The sequence below is a fragment of the Centruroides sculpturatus genome, unplaced genomic scaffold (genome assembly GCF_000671375.1).
Source record: "Centruroides sculpturatus isolate CEXI.00-Female unplaced genomic scaffold, Cexi_2.0 scaffold1305, whole genome shotgun sequence".
Classification (NCBI taxonomy): domain Eukaryota; kingdom Metazoa; phylum Arthropoda; class Arachnida; order Scorpiones; family Buthidae; genus Centruroides; species Centruroides sculpturatus.
The window spans coordinates 1-17,623 of NW_019385518.1; the positions used below are offsets into that span (position 1 = coordinate 1).

Genomic DNA, 17,623 nt, shown 5'->3' on the forward strand with positions numbered 1-17,623 from the left:
ACAAACTAAAAAATATATATGGGTTACGTTATGTCGATAATTTTATTAACAAAGTCAATAATTACAGTCGTTTCTAACAGAAGCGACGGACGAGAATGGCACCCAAAGAGCGAGACTAATTACGAGGCGGAAGACTGTTTCCCGGAGCCATGCTCATTTCTCCTCCGCTCTGGGATCCGTCTCTTGGTGGACTCTGCTTAATAAAGGAAAATTTCATAAGGAATAAATTAATTTTTATTCTGATGATTTTTCACTGTTGTAATTGATATTTAATTTATCTTAATGTAAATGCAACATTTTAAGAAAAAAAAAAAAAACAGAAAAAAAGCAGTTTAAGAATTTTTAATATTTTGTAATAATTCAAATAATTACTCTCATTAGCAATTTCAAATTACTTCTGAATAGTTCCATTTTCAATTCTAACAAACCTGTTAACAGTCATATTTAGCCTTTTGAACTCAATGCTGACATTTATTTATTAATCTTTTTATTGTCTCAATCTTGCAGGCATAAAAAAAGTGCCTTTGAACAAGCCCATTGCAATAGAAATCTGTCACACTCTTTCATTCATTATACAGTCATATTACAACAAAAGAATCTTAGTAGGGAAGGGTGGGACATAACATATCATGGCCAGATCACTCATGAAAAATTTCTGACATGCTAACTGAACATGAACTCAGAACCTTCCGAGAAAGGGACATGTACTTTACCACTGCTGTCACTTAACATTTACTAGTTGATAATTACATTTGGAATTTTGATTGAAGTTGGATATATGCCATTTGATACTGTCAAAACTATATATAAAGTCATTACATTCAATCAAGAGTGTAATTTAACTGAAAAATATTCATACAGGACAGTATGTCTTTTTTATTTTTTGTGGACATAATATATGGTTAAATGCCACTTACAACCAGCATTTACTTTGATCCAATAAAAAATCAGTCGAAGCTGTAAAGCTATTGACCTGCCACTCTGGGAATCCCAGATTTGAGTCTGGGTCAAGGACATTGGGAATTTTTCTTGGTTAGTCAGTTCTAGATATGATTGATACCATTCCTCATCATTATTCAGTTGCTTCCATTACAGACATGATTAAAAAGATCCTTTTAGAGTCCACATAGTGTAAGGAGTTTAAGTAAGCTTACTTATCAAAATAAATAAATATTAAAATTTAAATTTTGAAAATTACTTTGTATTCTTAGGAAAATTATCATGAACACAAAATTAACTAAGTTAGTTGATGGACATTGTCATATTCTTTCATTTTAATATTGTGCTTAGAGGAAAAAATAATAATTATAATTACATCTGATTTACCATATACACAATATCTTTTTGGAATGATTCAGAAAATTAAATGACGATTTGGCATACAGAGAAATTGAGATTGGTCATGTTGTGAAAATATGTTGAATAATTTTGCCATTAATAAAAAACATGAAAGAAATATATTTCAAAACAGATGATTATTTTGAAGGCAACAATTTAATAATTTTCATAAACTAATGAAAAACTATATTGTATCAGAGTCACTATTTTTGGGATATGTGTTGAATTAGCAAATAATTAAAATAATTGTCAAATCATTGTGTCAATATATTGTGGAATAAAACATACTCTATGTTTTGTCCAACAATATATGCTGATGGAGTAATCAGAAAAAATCCAAATAATATACAAGTATCTATATTATTTTGAATTGTTCATGCTCATTATTGATCATTGTTTATGCTAATTTTCTCAAATAAAAAAACAAAAGAAAAAATATTTTTATTTAATAAAAAACTATTTACCTTTACATGAATTTGATTTTTTAACATTGCAGATCGTAAAATTAATGCCTAAAGAAAGAGAAAAAAATTCAATGAAGTTTTGATACATTTAAAGCAATGGCATTATTTTAGGTTTAAATAAAAGTTACTCACTGTTGTCCTTCTCTGATACTCTTTTCCCATAGCAAGAGAACGCTCAAAAGTTGTACTTCTTTGGTCTATATCTTTGGCATAGAGTATCTGGTAATAATTATATTATAATGTTACTATAACACAATTTAGAGTTTTAAAACTTGATATATAAATATATTATTCTAAAATAAAAGTATTCTTCATTCTCCATTCAAAATATTAACACACAGGCTCTGTGTACCCAACTTTATGATGCATTCTCAAATCTAACATTTACATAAAATAAGAATTAGATTATAAATAATTAAGTATATGCTTAATTTTTTAAAAAGTTTGAAATTACAGCTATAATAACAATGTTTCTCATTTAATTTATAACAACTAAAGTAATAAACTTCAAAACTTGATAAATTCACTACATTAAACTGCTCATAAAAAAATGAACTGGAAAATAGTCACATTAAATAAATTCAACTTCTGACAAATTAATTATAATTAATTTTGTTTATTTACTAATTATAGATAACAATATAATAATAAATTTTAAATACTTTATGTAATAGAGGACATTAGTAAATGTTAACATGCATACTTATAGCTAGGAATGGAACTCAGCATTTTCATACATAAAAATACTGGGAGTTTCATCTTTCTCCCTTTGATTGCCTTCAATAGATCAATTCTGGTGACCCAATCCTAGCAGACAGCCAGCCAGTTGGCTGAGGTAATTAATGCATCAACAAACAACTCTGGAAACCAGGAATTTTTCAAGGGAGTAATCCCATCCTAGATATGTCAAGGACTTGTCCCTCACCAAATGGCTGCCCATTGTGGGCCTGGCCTCACCCGCAATGAACTTTTTTCAGACCCATCATTGGTAAAGTCTGAAAAATTTTTGGCCCAATGTTTGTGTGTATATTGATTCATATTTAGTTAATAAATAAATAAAATGAACAGTTAAGTCAAAGTTTTAATAATTATAATAAACAAAGATATCACATACCTACTAGAAATAATATTTTTTAATAATTCTTGTCTATCAAAAGATGCTAGGGCACAAAGACCACCATACATGGCAACATTATTTGAAGACAATAGCTAGAAGGATAAACATATTTGTTCTTAACTATATTGATTATTTAATCATTATAAAACAATTTTTACAGTTGAGCCTTGATATAACAAACTAATATGAGAAAAAGTGCTGAGCATGTATTTTATAAAGATAATGCTGAGCATGTATTTAAAAAGATATTGTGGACAACTATACAAATAGACTTTATACAAGACCATGATAAAAGGTCCCAAACAACCTACAAGGGTCATCCCAGAAGTACCCGACCTAACATATAGATGATGGTAATTGTTTGAAAAAATTACTGTGTTTGAAAGTACCAACCTTGTAAAGCTTTGGTTGACCAAATGAGATGACCATGCAAGAAATGGTGAAAAAAATTCACAAAATGGTATTGGATGACCGTTGACTCAAAGTGCGAGAGCTAGCAGACACAGTAGGCATTTCAAAAAGTGCTGTACATTGCATTTTGACTGAAAATTTGGACATGAGAAAGCTGTGCGCAAGATGGGTGCCGCATTTGCTCACAATGGAACAAAAACAGCATTGTGAGGATGTTTCAATTGAGTGTTTGGCAATGTTCCATAGCAATAAAACAGAGTTTTTGTGTTGATTCATAATCATGGATGAAACATGGGTCCACCACTTCATGCCTGAGATGAAAGAACAGTCGAAACAATGAACTGAAAGAGGAGAATCGGCTCTAAAGAAGGCGAAGACAGTTCCATCTGCTGGCAAGGTCATGGCATCAGTTTTTTGGGATGTGCATGGGATAATTTTCATTGATTATATTCAAAAAGGAAAAACAATCAACAGCAAGTATTATGCGAACTTATTGCAGTGCTTGAGTGATGAAATCAAGAAAAAATGGCTGCATTTGGCAGGAAAAAAAGGGTGTTGTTTCATCAAGACAACGCACTAGTTCACACATCTATTATTGCGGTGGCCAAAATCAATGAGTTAGGGTGCGACTATGCAGACGCAAATTTAGAACGAGCGAGAGGTTGCGAGCAATTTAGTTTTCGCAAAGGAAAACCATGTACAAACGAGAAGTGAGAAATAACGCTGATGAGAGCGAATTTCTGATTCTCGCACATATCTGACAGGTTTTGATATTTATTGCGTCTCACCTCTTCTCGCCACATATTCTTGCTTGCTCGGAAAATTCGCTCGCTCGCTCGCGTCTGCATAGTCGCACCCTTAAGGTTTGATTTGCTTCCTTGCATACCCTATTTGCCAGATTTAGCCTCCTTGGATTATTTTCTCTTTCCAAACTTGAAAAGATGGCTTGGTGGTAAAAGATTCGCCAACAATGTGGAGTCTGCAGTTGATGGCTATTTTGAGAAGCTCAATGGTTCTCACTATAAACATGGTAACGAAGCTATTGAACATTGCTGGGAAAAGTGTATCAAGCTAAAAGGAGACTATGTTGAGAAATAAAGATACGTTTTTTCCAAAATTTTTTGTGTCTTCTTTGTTAGGTGGGTACTTATGGAACTACCCTCGTAAATATTGATAAATACAAAGAGGGATGTAAATAATATATTACCTAGTGGACATTCCATGCATTAACAATCATAAATATATTTACATTCTAACAAATGTTTTGAAATGTGCTCATCAGTAACCAAGTGGATAAAACCACTGAAGACTTGTAGTTAGTTATGGACTTGAACCTCACCAAATAGACTAGTTACATGAATTTTTTCTACATATGTCTAAAACCTAGAGACCAGTTTCCCACATAACTCCTCCCAGGGGCACTCATCAATGTAACCCATAATCACATTGCCTTATACTATCAATCTAATCCAAATGTTTTGCAACAACTGAATTTAGTTCATTGTTTGCAAAATCTATTATATCAAGATTCATAAAAGGTCAATGATATTTGGAATTTTAAAATTATAATTTAAAAACAGAATTATTGATAAAATCTATATATTTGTAAAAAAATTAATTTCTGAACTTTAAATGCAGTATATTAACTTACATCTGGGAAATCACAATGATCAAAACTAGCCTGAAGGAAATTTTTTGCTGCTGACTTATATTTTTTTGTTGCAAGTTCTGCTAGTCCAGCTGCACATCTTAATTTTGTAAGAATTTGCTGATTGGTATCTTTACCATGACCCTTAAATGGAGTATGTAATAATCAGTTAAATATTGACTTGAAATAAAACAAAATAAAACTTTACAGAAAAAAATGTTTATCTAAATTAAAATTAAGATCATCATTAAAAAATATTTAGAATTTAATTAAGAATAAATAACTTACTTCTGCAACTTCTGGAGTGGCTTCGGCTTTATTAACATAAGTTAGAACGTGGGACCAGTTTTGTAAGTACACACTCACCTGAAATTCATTTCAAATATGATTATATACTATTTGTTATAGTAACCATCAAAGTATAATTATAAATATTTTTTCTTTTCTAAAGATTTTTTATTTATAGAAATGAAGATATAGTCAGAAAGTAATGCAAAAATAAATTTGCATTACTGCCAAATTTTGACTTAAAATAATTTTATTACTGTAAAACAGAACTTCAATTCACAAAAATATTGTTATTTAAACTTTTATTTTAGTTAAAATATAACTTTTTATTTAGGGATTAATAAATTTTCAAACATTGACAACCAGATGGCTGAGGTGGTCAAGAGGATAAGGCCCATCACTCTGGAGAACCTAGAACTGAATTTAGATGATTGAAAAATCCCAGATTTTTTCATGTGCAGTCTGTCCTGGTTATATCAGGACCTCAACACCTGGTCACCTCCATTATGGGCCTGACTGAACCCACAAGGGTTAGAAAAAAAACTCTTATTTCCCACAGGGCAGAGTTAAAAAGAATCCTCCAATGTTTTTAGAATACAATTGTTTTATGATTCTTCTAGTATTGTAATATCTTATTGTATTTTTCAGAATGCAATTTTAAAATCATTAAGGGATAATCCACTAAAAATGGAAAAAATTACAATAAAAAAACATAAGAATGCATTTAGAAAATTAACATCTTATAAAAAATTGAATTGAAATAATTAAAAAAAAATTATTTCAATAACTTTTATCTACTCATCTTATTTCTGTACAAATCTTTCATTTCTAAATTTTTATATCAACAAATTGTTAAAAGCATACTGTATATGTCTGCCCAGAATCAAAGTGCATCTGACTTAAGTATCATTTGCTTATGAAGTACATTTATGAAATATTTTAATTAAAATAAATGATTATCATCAATATATCAATTTCTGATAGTTTGTAAATATTTATAGTTGTTTCAAAAAAGCAATATTATCCGTATCTGCAGTATATATTACTTCACCTCGGTATTTTTTAAGATTGTTTTTGAGTTTCATTATATAGATTAGATTTCTATATATTTTGTTTTTTCAGCTTATTATGTTGGCTTCTGAAATATACAAACTAGTCTAGAATTATGACAGTGTATAGCTAATTCCTTAATAGAAAACTTAAGATGGAGGTGACTTACCAATAAATTGTGATAATCTTAATTAATTAATAATCTCAATTAATGTGATCATTATAACTGAAATTAGATGTTATGACAACCATAGAGCAATCGAAAATATAACAAACAGCAATAAGTAACTTTTTCTAGCTGTGTTAATTCTATAAAATTTCAAACATTTTAATTCATAGCCACATTCCATAAATATTTCTTAGATACATTGTAGACTGTAGAAGTGGGGTACAAACCAAAAGCACTAACCTAGACAATCCAATGTGACAATTAGAATCAAATAGACAATTAAAACTATTGTTTACATCTTAAAGATTTTAGTGTGTTATTCATTTAACCAGTTAAAAGTCTATGCTGCACCTAAGATTGTTAAGTCAAGATATTTTAGGCTCTTGTCTTCTGCTTGTAAAATGAAAATCAAAACAAATCAGTAGAAATTCACTTAAATAGTTAATATGTGCTTCTTGTCCTTAATTAGTTCTTAGTATAGTCCTTGTTCTTGTCAACTAGGACTTCTTATACTGATAGAAGAGAAAAACACCATTTCCAATTAAGATATATTTATTGTAACATAATCTTGTATGCCACTATAATCCAGCATTTTGGGCCAATGCCCCTCCTCAGCAGATGTTACCATTTTCTTTATATTTACAAGTTCATATTTTAATACATCCATATATTTCAACATTTTCAGAACAGCTGTAACTCCTCTTCTATTGAGTGAGGTGGTGTGAGCAGGATAATTACCCCTTGGATTGGTGCATTAGTAACATTTCAAGAATAAGTGATGTTTAAGTGAATAGATACATTTTCAAGAAAATATTACTGGAAGAATTTAATAAATTGAGGTTTAAAAGTCTATTCCAAAAATGTTGAAAGAAATACAGTAAAACCTGTCTATGGCGACCACCCACGGTTCCTTCAAAAAGTGGTCTTTTAGACAGGTGGTCGTCCAATACAGGTGGTGCTGTAATACCGTATTTCCGTATTTATTTTGCGCACTTTTTAGCCATTTCTACTAAGCAAAACTCGAGGTGAGTAAAAATAAGCGAATTTTTTCAATGATAGGGCTATATTGGTATTGTATTTTATTCTTATCGGATAACTCGATTTANTTTACACGTATAGTTGTGTAGAAGATCGATTGTACACTAAACACCCATGCCCGAAATTATTCGAAATCGGTAATGAAGTGCAAAATGATATGTGTGATAATATAAAAATTAATGATTATATATAAAAATTAATGATTATATTACATGAGATTTTGAAATGAATTTAAGACAAACACTTTTTTATACTTGTTTAATTATTGACCATTAGACAATCAAAAATTATATCTAGAGTTTATGTTATATATTCTGGTGTATAATTGTTTTACGAATCAAATGACATAAAAATTTTGTCTGTGACTCTAAGTTTTAAAAAATATATAGGTTCGAATAATATAAATTCGATATTCCGCGATTTTCGTTTATACCCATTTTATCTGTGTTATTTCGCATCTAAAATACACACATATATGTATATATTTTTAATTAATATTATATATTATAGTGGAGAATTGTCTAAAAAATTTAATGACATATAAAACTTTTGTGTTTGACTTTAAGTTTAAAAAATATTTAAGTGCGAATGGCAAAAATTCGATATTTTGTTATTTTCGTTAACACCCATATCATCTGTATTATTTAGCATTTAAAATACATACATATATATATAGGGGAAATTGGGGCAAGATCGGCATGTTAAGCTTTACTTAAATTTTGTGTAATAAATACTGCTGTAAACTGAAAAAAAAGCTTTGCATATTGTCTATTGGAATGTTACCTTACTATAGAACTGGTTAAAATCAGTTTGGAAATAAAAATAATTAAAATAATTTCAACTTTACAAAAAGAGAGAAGTTGCCGATCTTGCACCTATACCGAGACAAGATCGGCAACTTTTCTCTTTTTGTAAAGTTGTAATTATTTTAATTATTTTTATTAAAGTTGCCCCTGATATAGGGGCAACAGTAATGGGGCAAGATAGGCACGTATATAAAATTATGTTATTAACAATGTATAAGTTGGAATTCACTATTAAAACAAAGAAATACAAATCCAACACCCATTTAATATTATTACAACGAAATGCAAGTTCAAAGACATATATACATGAATAACAAATGCAGACATGTTTTCATTTATCATCTGTTTGATTTTTATCCTTTGCTNCAATTTTAATATGTATTTCTTTGCTAATATTAAATGTAAGTTGTTATTTTTCTATTTTGTGTCTATATTATGAATCCTTATTGCAGTGTGGTGAAGCCTGTGAACTCCTCGGAATAAAATGTTTTTAATACAGTTAATCTATATATATATATAAATGGACATGTATGTCCCTATATCTCACTTTTTCGCCAAAACTACACATTGCACGTGAATGGTGTTTGTATGTGGTGGTAGCCCCAAGTCTCCATTCGTGCATAGGGGTGGTTGCGTCTCGATAGCTATAAGGGTGCAAGAGATATGAGGCTGAAAGTGGTTGAAAGTGGCTTTCTATTTCGAATGTTTTGTTCGATTTTTTCGAAATTTTTCGAATTAAATTCGAACATAAAATTCGAATTGGTTCGATTATAGAACGATTGAAAACGTTCCAGAAACGTTCAAATTTGTTCGTTTGACTAAACGTAAAAAATTTCTAATTAGTCTGGAAACGGGAGACCTAATTCTTGCATTTTGTGAAAACGGGTAAGATTAGCTATGATGTAATTATCTTAATTGTCACTATCGTTACTTTTTGCCCAGCGAAGCGGGTCTTGCAGCTAGATTCTAGATTACTTAGAAAAACAGTCTTTTATATATATATATATAAAACTATACTATTACATACAAATAAAAACCCAGCGGAGCGAGATCTTGCAGCTAGTATATTTAACATCAATTTGACAATTATTAATACTACAATGCAAAAACACCTGGGAAGTATTGACCCTTATTAATTTCACATTGGATAAAATTTATTATAAAGCTAATGAAAAATATTATCGTCAAAGTGTTGGTATTCAATGGAATTTGTTGTTAGCTTGAAACTGGTGGAAATATTTATGATAGATACGGACAAAACGCTATCATGTCTGAGAGGAATAAATTTTTTGCTAGATATGTGGTCGATATAATGATCATATATAATAGTAAGTTAATATCACCAGATCAAATACTTGGATTAGCAAATAAGATAAATTCATATATTAAATTTAATAATGAAATTGAAAAATATAATAAATTAATCATATACATATTACAATTTAACGTTTGATAAGCATCTTGACTATATAGTAAGTACGAAAAGCCGTGTAATGCTAAAAAAAAGTTATAAAGTTTTAATCGTATTAAACCAGAAATTGTTAAAATTCAAGTACAGTAATTATGGTAAGTATTATTGTTAAAATGCTTCTATTTTGAAAGACGTTTTGTATTTTTAAATGCTATACTTTCAATGGTGGGAAACAGAAAATCTAGAGAAAATTATTACACATTACAAATTCTAGCGATTTTTTTTTCTAAAATGAGCAATATATATAATTATATTGATGTATTTATTTACAAGGAATTCTGTTTAAGTTATAAAAACTCGAGCATCGAATGGAAAATTTGCAAAAATCAATTTGTAAACGAAGAGCAATTTGATGAACATTTAAAAAAAAATCTTAATTGAAAATATTAACTTGTGAAGTGTGTCGAAAACAGTTTAGTTCGGTTTACAATTTGAAATCTCACATGCGAATACATTCAAATGAAAAGAAATTTAAATGCGACAAATGTGACTATTTAACCGTAGATGGATCAAATTTAATGTTTGAAGACGTCCACCTGTTTCCTGGACTGAAAACGTGGCTAGCTTGGCAGAGGTTTGAGACTAATGAACTAATGACGATCTTCAAAACAACGTTGTTAACGCCATCTCAATTCACTGGTGGCAACATTCTATGACAAGGAGATGGAAGAGCTCGTCCCCAGTTATGACAAATTCCTCAATTTTCAGGGTGATTATTTCGAAAAGTAACCATGTTTCTACCTAACTTTTGGTAATAAATTCATTTTGTTATTTACTCTATGTCTTTTTTTTATGGATTAGTGGAGCTTGGAAAAAACCGCCCTCGTAAATTAAATTTAAAATATCGGAGTCGACGCATTTTTCCCGACTCCTACTCTGACTCTTCAGGCCAGAAATTCCTTCCGACTCCGACTCCACAGCCCTGGTATAAACCGAAAAAATATATATACAAAAAACCCCAAAACACAATAAATATAATTAACAATATAAATTTGAAAAGCAATTAGATGGACTCATTTATTTTTAAAATAAAAACAATATTATATGCAGCTCTGTACTTCATCTAAATATATAAAATTGATAACATTTTAGACATTGTTATAAATATTTTTATATATTTCGATTTTTTAACCAAATGTTCGAACCGTTTTAAATTCGAATTTGTTATTGCATATTGGTTCGATTATATAACGATTGTAAACGTTCCAGAAAATTGATCAAATTGAAAATAGTTTGTTTGATTCTCAGCAATTCTCGTCATTCTCGGCGGTAGGTGTTATATAACAATTACTATGGTTCTTGAAATACTAAATATAAATAATGTTTGCTTGCAAAATCCGCACGGGCGAAATCGCGTGTAACAGCTAGTTGTTCATAACGTAAATTATATGAATCCAATTCCTTTACGCAAATACAATATTCGGAATAATCCAGTGTGCAAGAAGTACCGTTCATAAATATAATGAAGCACACTCTTGTTACTTCATAGAATACTAATATAATTTCGATTTTTCAACTTTGATTTAGTAAATGTAAGCTGGAAAAATATTTATAAAATGTGTTGTGACAACTTAACTTTTATTTCTTTCCTCCATGGTCATTTTTATTCCAAATATTGGGCGAAGCACAATGCCTGCGGACACGAGAATTTTATCTCGAGGATCCAAAAAATGAACTTTGAACTAACGAAGTACGTTTTCTACGATTGTTTTCATCTCAATCATTGCATATTTTTGTGTAGTGGTAAAAACAATTACATCGTAAACTGTTGTATAAAAATTACAGTAAATACATCGATTACTTACCAATACAATTTCGTTGTCCTGCACAGAAAGGCAAGAAGGCGAACGGATTACGCTTCTCACAGTTTTCTGGTAAAAATCTGTCTGGGTCAAACACTTCGGGATTTTGGAAAACAGCAGGATTGTGATGAATGGTGTGAATGCAGATAATGTAAGATGAATTCGGTGGCAAATTATATCTGTCTATAAATTATAATTTAATCTTAAATAAATTATGCAAAATTTTAACGATAAAATCAATATAAGTAATAAATACAATGATATTTATAAATTCTTACATCGAGTTTAATTACAAAAGTATTATTGAGATTATCTTGTTGCATTTTGTACCTGACATAGAATTTCATTATTACTTAACATTATCGGAATGAATCGCAGATTTTTTGAAAATCGTTTCCAGCTTGAGGACATTAATAGGACCTTTTGAATCATACTCATCATTCGAACAATTCACAATTAAAACGGACGTTATCGTGGATTTCTGGTAGGGTATGGATCCGAATATATCCGGCCAGATCGTTCATGAAAAATTTCTGACCGTTCCCACACGAACTCGAACGTGTTTTCTCAAGAGACTAAAGTTTTACTGCTTCGGACATTCGGCCCATTCGAACAATTTAAAAATGCTATCTTCTAATCACTTTAATCCTATTATTAGGTTGATTTTTCTCATAGCAAACTTACTTTACAGGTGATTATGATGAAATTTGTAATAAATTTCGACAATCCAATGACCTCTGCTGATCAAATTACATAATAGCTTGTAATTTCCTTCTCTTTTACTACAAACGCAACAATTCACTGTATATACATCGTAATAACCCCCTTTAGTTCTTTATTTATACAATACTGAAAGGCTCACAATACATTTTTTTCTGTAAATAATTCCAGATTTCTAAACCTTACAATATGATGTAAAATTGTAAGAGTAAGGTAATCGTTTGAGTGCTTCAACTCTACTGTTTGATATATTCTAATTGTAAACTTTTAATTACCTATAAGATATTACTTTATGGCGGAAAGTTCGACGCGGTTAACCGAGATAACTAACATCAGAATAAAAAGGAAAGGATAATAAATTTAACACAAATAATCATATATAATTTAATTCAAAGAACAAAACAATCGAATCTTACTCGAAATAGTATTTTTTATCGAGGAATAAGCGTATTTTGTATACCAGTTCTTTATCGATCCAAGAAAATATCTCTAATGCAAAATCTTCTTTCGAATCTTTTAACTAAATATAGCAAGCCGTACAAAACAAAATTTGTAAACACGTGGTTACCGACAATATCGGTATCATTCGCCATCTTGAATACTGTACGCATGAGCCGAAATGTTATTGGATTGCCTCTTGTGTGGCTGTGCTGCCGCGCGGCAAAGATGCGTTTGTGACACCGCTTTTCCTTGCGGCGCCGCATATGCGCATCCGGCTTAGGCCAGGAACACACATGCGTAAAATTCGGCGTAAAATCTAGCATAAAACAGAAAACGTAAAAATTTTTCTGAAATTTTGACTGAAAAAGAACTGAAAATAGAGTAGAGCATGTCTCTACTTTTTACGCCGAAAAATTTTTACGCCAAAATTCCTCCAATAAAGAGAAGTCTTTCCTGTGACGTCAAAGTAGACACGTGGTTTTTATTCTAACAATAGCGGCAATGAGGATTAACCCTACAATTGTGACGGTCTCGAAAAAACGAAAAATAAATGAAATAGAGGAGTTTATTGAATCCGTTCGACCAAATCAGTGTCATGTATAAAGACACTGTATTTAAACAACGTTTATGGATGGCTATAGGTGCAAAATTTCAAATAACAGGTAGGTCTAGTAGAATCGATATATAGCCCTAGTATTTAGATCACGCGTTCTTTATTTGAATTCGGAATACAAGTCTATTAATTTAAATTTTATATATTATAGCAGAGAAAGCGGAGAAAAAAATGGAAGGTACAAAGGGATAGATAGCCTATATGAGAGGAAAAAATTAATAAAATTAGCACTGTTGATGGCAGTGGTGCCACCAACAGTGCTAATTTTCGACCAGAATTTTTACGTATGTGTGTTCTGGCATAAAAGCGTAAAACAGAAACTAAATTGAAAGCTGATTTCTGATTCAGTTTTCTGTCACACAATTTTACGCATGTGTGTTCCTGGCCTTAACGCGTTACCTGTAGAACGCGTTTTTACTCCAACGCAACGCGATTGGAAAATTGCGAAAATTTTCTTACAACGTGGTTTACGGTATTTAGAAACGAATTATCTTTCACATAACAGAAAAATCGCAACTGATCACGTGATACGAGCCGCAGTTCGGCATACACAGTTAAATGACCTCGAAAACAATTGTGGACGTTGGCGTGTTATTCCCTTGAAAGTTTCAGGGGAAGACCGGTTTATAGACAGATACGCATCATTTACCGTAAACACTCAAATATATCACTAAATTTTCGATCATTTATACTCTTTCAGCAAGTGGAGACCGCAAAAATGGTCCAAAATACAGTGTATAAACTTCTGTTGGGTGTATATTTTTAAGCGATCGGTCGACTGAGCAATCGGAAAAAAAGATTAGGAATTTGGTCGCATCTGGATCATGTATACTTTTGAAAAATGATGTTTGTCCGAGAGCACCTAAAATAGAAATAATGGAACAAGCGCTAATATTATGGGTAGAAGATATGAACAATAAACGGTTGCCTTTAAATAAAACTGCACTTAAACACAAAGCCTTAAAAACATTTAATTATTTAAAACAAATGGGACAGTAGTCAGCTGATGAAACCAGTGTTAAATTCGTGGCTAGCAATGGCTAGATTGAAAATTTCAAAAAACGCCATTCAAACGACAAGTTTTTCTTTTTTTAGAACCGAATCCCAGTTTTTGTATTAAATTGGTATCTCCTATAACGTGATTTTCCACAACGCGGTATTTTCAAGGAACGTATATACCGCATTGTAGGAAGCCTACCTGTATTCTCGCGCTAAAAACTTCCTAATTTCTTCACTTCGAAATAAAAGGAATACTATAGATAAAAGCGTTTAATATTTTTATATAGTAAAACATGTATAATCTTTATAAATGAACAATAAGTATACTTTTATTCCTAGGAAAACAAAGCTAGTAATACTTAAAAAATAATAATATGAAAATTGTAAATATCTCAGATACGTTGCGATGTATAATAGAAATTTGTCAACTGGGCATTGGAAATTATAATTTTGAGCAGAAAAAATTTGCGATTATTTGTTTTCCTCGTTTTAATATTGGTTATTGTTACATAAAAAACCAAGAAACATTTAGTTAATCGAAGACTGTTAAGAAGTCTTTTGTGTTAAATGAACAATATTTTCAAACATTTACTTACCTGCAGAGGCTGACGAAGACAAATGATTTTCCTGTTGTTTTCTTTTGTTTCTCAATTTCTTTCTTAATGAATATAGGGGAGATCGGGGCAACTTCGGCATGCGGGGCAAGTTTGTCAAGCGCTTTTTTTAAAAAACAAATTAAAAAAAACTTTGATTATAGGTTAGGCAGTTGAGTTTTATTGGTGGCTTGTTGACTGTAGTGTTTTTATTGTTCTTCAACAAGCGTAGTTGAATTATCAAGCAAATTTTCATTTTCGTTCAATTCCATATAATATTTTTTTTCCATTTATATTGAATTGGCAGGTTTTGTTATAATTCCATGATAACGAAAGTTACTTTTCCTGTTAGAAGGATGTAACTTCAACTTATTCACGTGGCCAGATCGTGGCTTGGCATTCTGTTCTCAGTGTTGTACTTAATGTTTCGAAATCATGACTAGCGGGGTAAGATCGGCAAAATAAAGCCACATTAGAAGCAAAGGATAAAAATCAAACAGATGATAAATGAAAACATGTTTGCATTTGTTATTCATGTATATATGTCTTTGAACTTGCATTTCGTTGTAATAATATTAAATGGGTGTTGGATTTGTATTTCTTTGTTTTAATAGTGAATTCCAACTTATACATTGTTAATAACATAATTTTATATACGTGCCTATCTTACCCCATTACTGTTGCCCCTATACCAGGGGCAACTTTAATAAAAATAATTAAAATAGTTACAACTTTACAAAAAAAGAGAAGTTGCCGATCTTGCCCCTATACCCGTAGCAACTTCGTCAATTTCTCTCTTCTTGTAAAGTTGTAATTATTTTAATTATTTTTATGTCCAAACTGATTTTAACCAGATGTATAGTAAGGTAACATTTCAATAGACAATATGCAAAAGGTTTTTTCAGTTTTCAGCAGTATTTATTACACAAAATTTAAGTAAAGCTTAACATGCCGATCTTGCCCCGATCTCCCCTATCACCAGAAGAACAAATAATAACAACACTTAAAAGAATTTGTAAAGACGACAGAAACATGATTAATATTTCTCTTGCTCAACAATTTCTACTGTGTACGTAATAATTTTCTACGTATAGGCCTATATATATATTCGTAGAACAATAATCATGGGAAAATGCCAATTTAAATCAAAGTTTCTATGACACGTAATCTACACGCGCCAATCGTTGACGCTTAAACTCGCCACACAGCAAACAGGAAGTACTGCCCTGATATTATTCTCGCTGGTCTATAATTTAACCAAAGATTTGAAGCGCTTACAAAATATTTCGGTTAAAAAGTTATCGTAATCTAAGTATATTTTGATAGGAGTTATATAATTACGATACTGTAAAACCTGTCTATGGCGACCACCCACGGTTCCTTCAAAAAGTGGTCTTTTAGACAGATGGTCGTCCAATACAGGTGGTGCTGTAATACCGTATTTTCGTATTTATTTTGCGCACTTTTTAGCCATTTCTACTAAGCAAACTCGAAGTGAGTAAAAATAAGCGAATTTTTTCAACGATAGAGCTATATTGGTATTGTATTTTATTCTTATCGGATAACTCGATTTACAGGAGTCGTCGTGATTTTATAAGACAGATTTAATACCAATATTTTAAAGATTAATACAGTATTCACATTTTCTCAATTATAATGCACACTTTCTTTTTTCCAACTAGTATTGACTAGTTGGAAAAAAAGAAAAGAATCAAGTTAATTCAAACAAAGAGAATCAAGTTAATTCAACTTGATTCTCTTCGTTCGCTCCTCATTTATGTGTATTACGTCATCGATATACAAGCGCGTCCTATCTCTCCATCACTTTGGTTTTGCTTTTCATTAGTTTAATCTTATTTTAACTTTAAAAATACTGTATTTTTAAAGTTATTTAATATTTTCTTAAGTACAATAAGAAAAATTATTAATTAATAATAAAACGATTTTTTTATTTTTTCTCATAATACGATTTCATTACATTCGCGATTGTCATTGCGGAATGGAAAAAGGAAGGTTGCCTGTAAAACTGATTTTTGCATTAATGCGTTTATTGTTTTTTGAATATTTTGCCTGCGAAAATTACTTGGATATTATTTTTCTAAAAATATCGTGGAAATAAGGTAGGTTGATACAGAAACTATTTATCGCACGTGTACTGTATATGAGCTTCAAAATAAATAAATAAAAATAGATTTTATCAAACGATGAGATCAGCCGATTAATTGTATCGTGTACAATATTTTACACCCCCAAGGAAAATACTGTAGGTCTAGGGTAAAATAAATTTTGTTTTTCCACAGTTAAACTTCGCCGCTAATTGCTGTTTTGATAACTTTAACATGATCTTCTAACGACAGCACTTTGCATTTCGGACATTTTCTAACAAACTGAAATGAAATTTCCTTTGTTGCTAGACTAATTTATTAACACCTGCACCTAATTTCGAGAGTGAGAGAAGTGCCCGGGATGGGTTCGAACGAGAGTTTAGACTAATTATATTAGGAGGCGGAAACGTTGTTGAGATGGGTTCTTACAATAGTTTAGACCAGATACATTCGCAAAAGTGGTCGCTTATTACAGGTGTTGTATGTTGTTTCGGAACAAAAATCGATGCCCGCGGTCGCGTTACACAGGTGGTCGTTTAATACAGGTAAC

At 30.8% G+C, this 17,623-nt stretch overlaps 1 protein-coding gene and 1 long non-coding RNA gene across 3 annotated transcripts; both read right to left on the reverse strand.

Annotated features, from left to right (window-relative positions):
* Positions 1-23: 23 nt before the first annotated feature.
* LOC111639736 lies at positions 24-2,271 on the reverse strand. 2 transcript variants are annotated; one of them, XR_002759127.1, is made up of 3 exons: positions 1,935-2,271; positions 1,803-1,850; positions 24-196 (listed from the first exon to the last, which is right to left on the reverse strand). It is a non-coding gene; the product is annotated as an uncharacterized LOC111639736 (long non-coding RNA). The 2 variants fall into 2 exon arrangements; XR_002759126.1 differs by having other exon boundaries at positions 24-193; positions 1,935-2,227.
* A 513-nt stretch (positions 2,272-2,784) lies between these two features.
* On the reverse strand, positions 2,785-12,915 carry LOC111639731 (COP9 signalosome complex subunit 1-like). The gene is made up of 6 exons (XM_023385672.1): positions 12,891-12,915; positions 11,606-11,785; positions 5,267-5,352; positions 4,982-5,122; positions 2,917-3,011; positions 2,785-2,797 (listed from the first exon to the last, which is right to left on the reverse strand). Exons 1-6 carry the CDS (start codon positions 12,913-12,915, stop codon positions 2,785-2,787), a joined length of 540 nt encoding a protein of 179 aa, XP_023241440.1.
* Between the last annotated feature and the right edge of the window lie 4,708 nt (positions 12,916-17,623).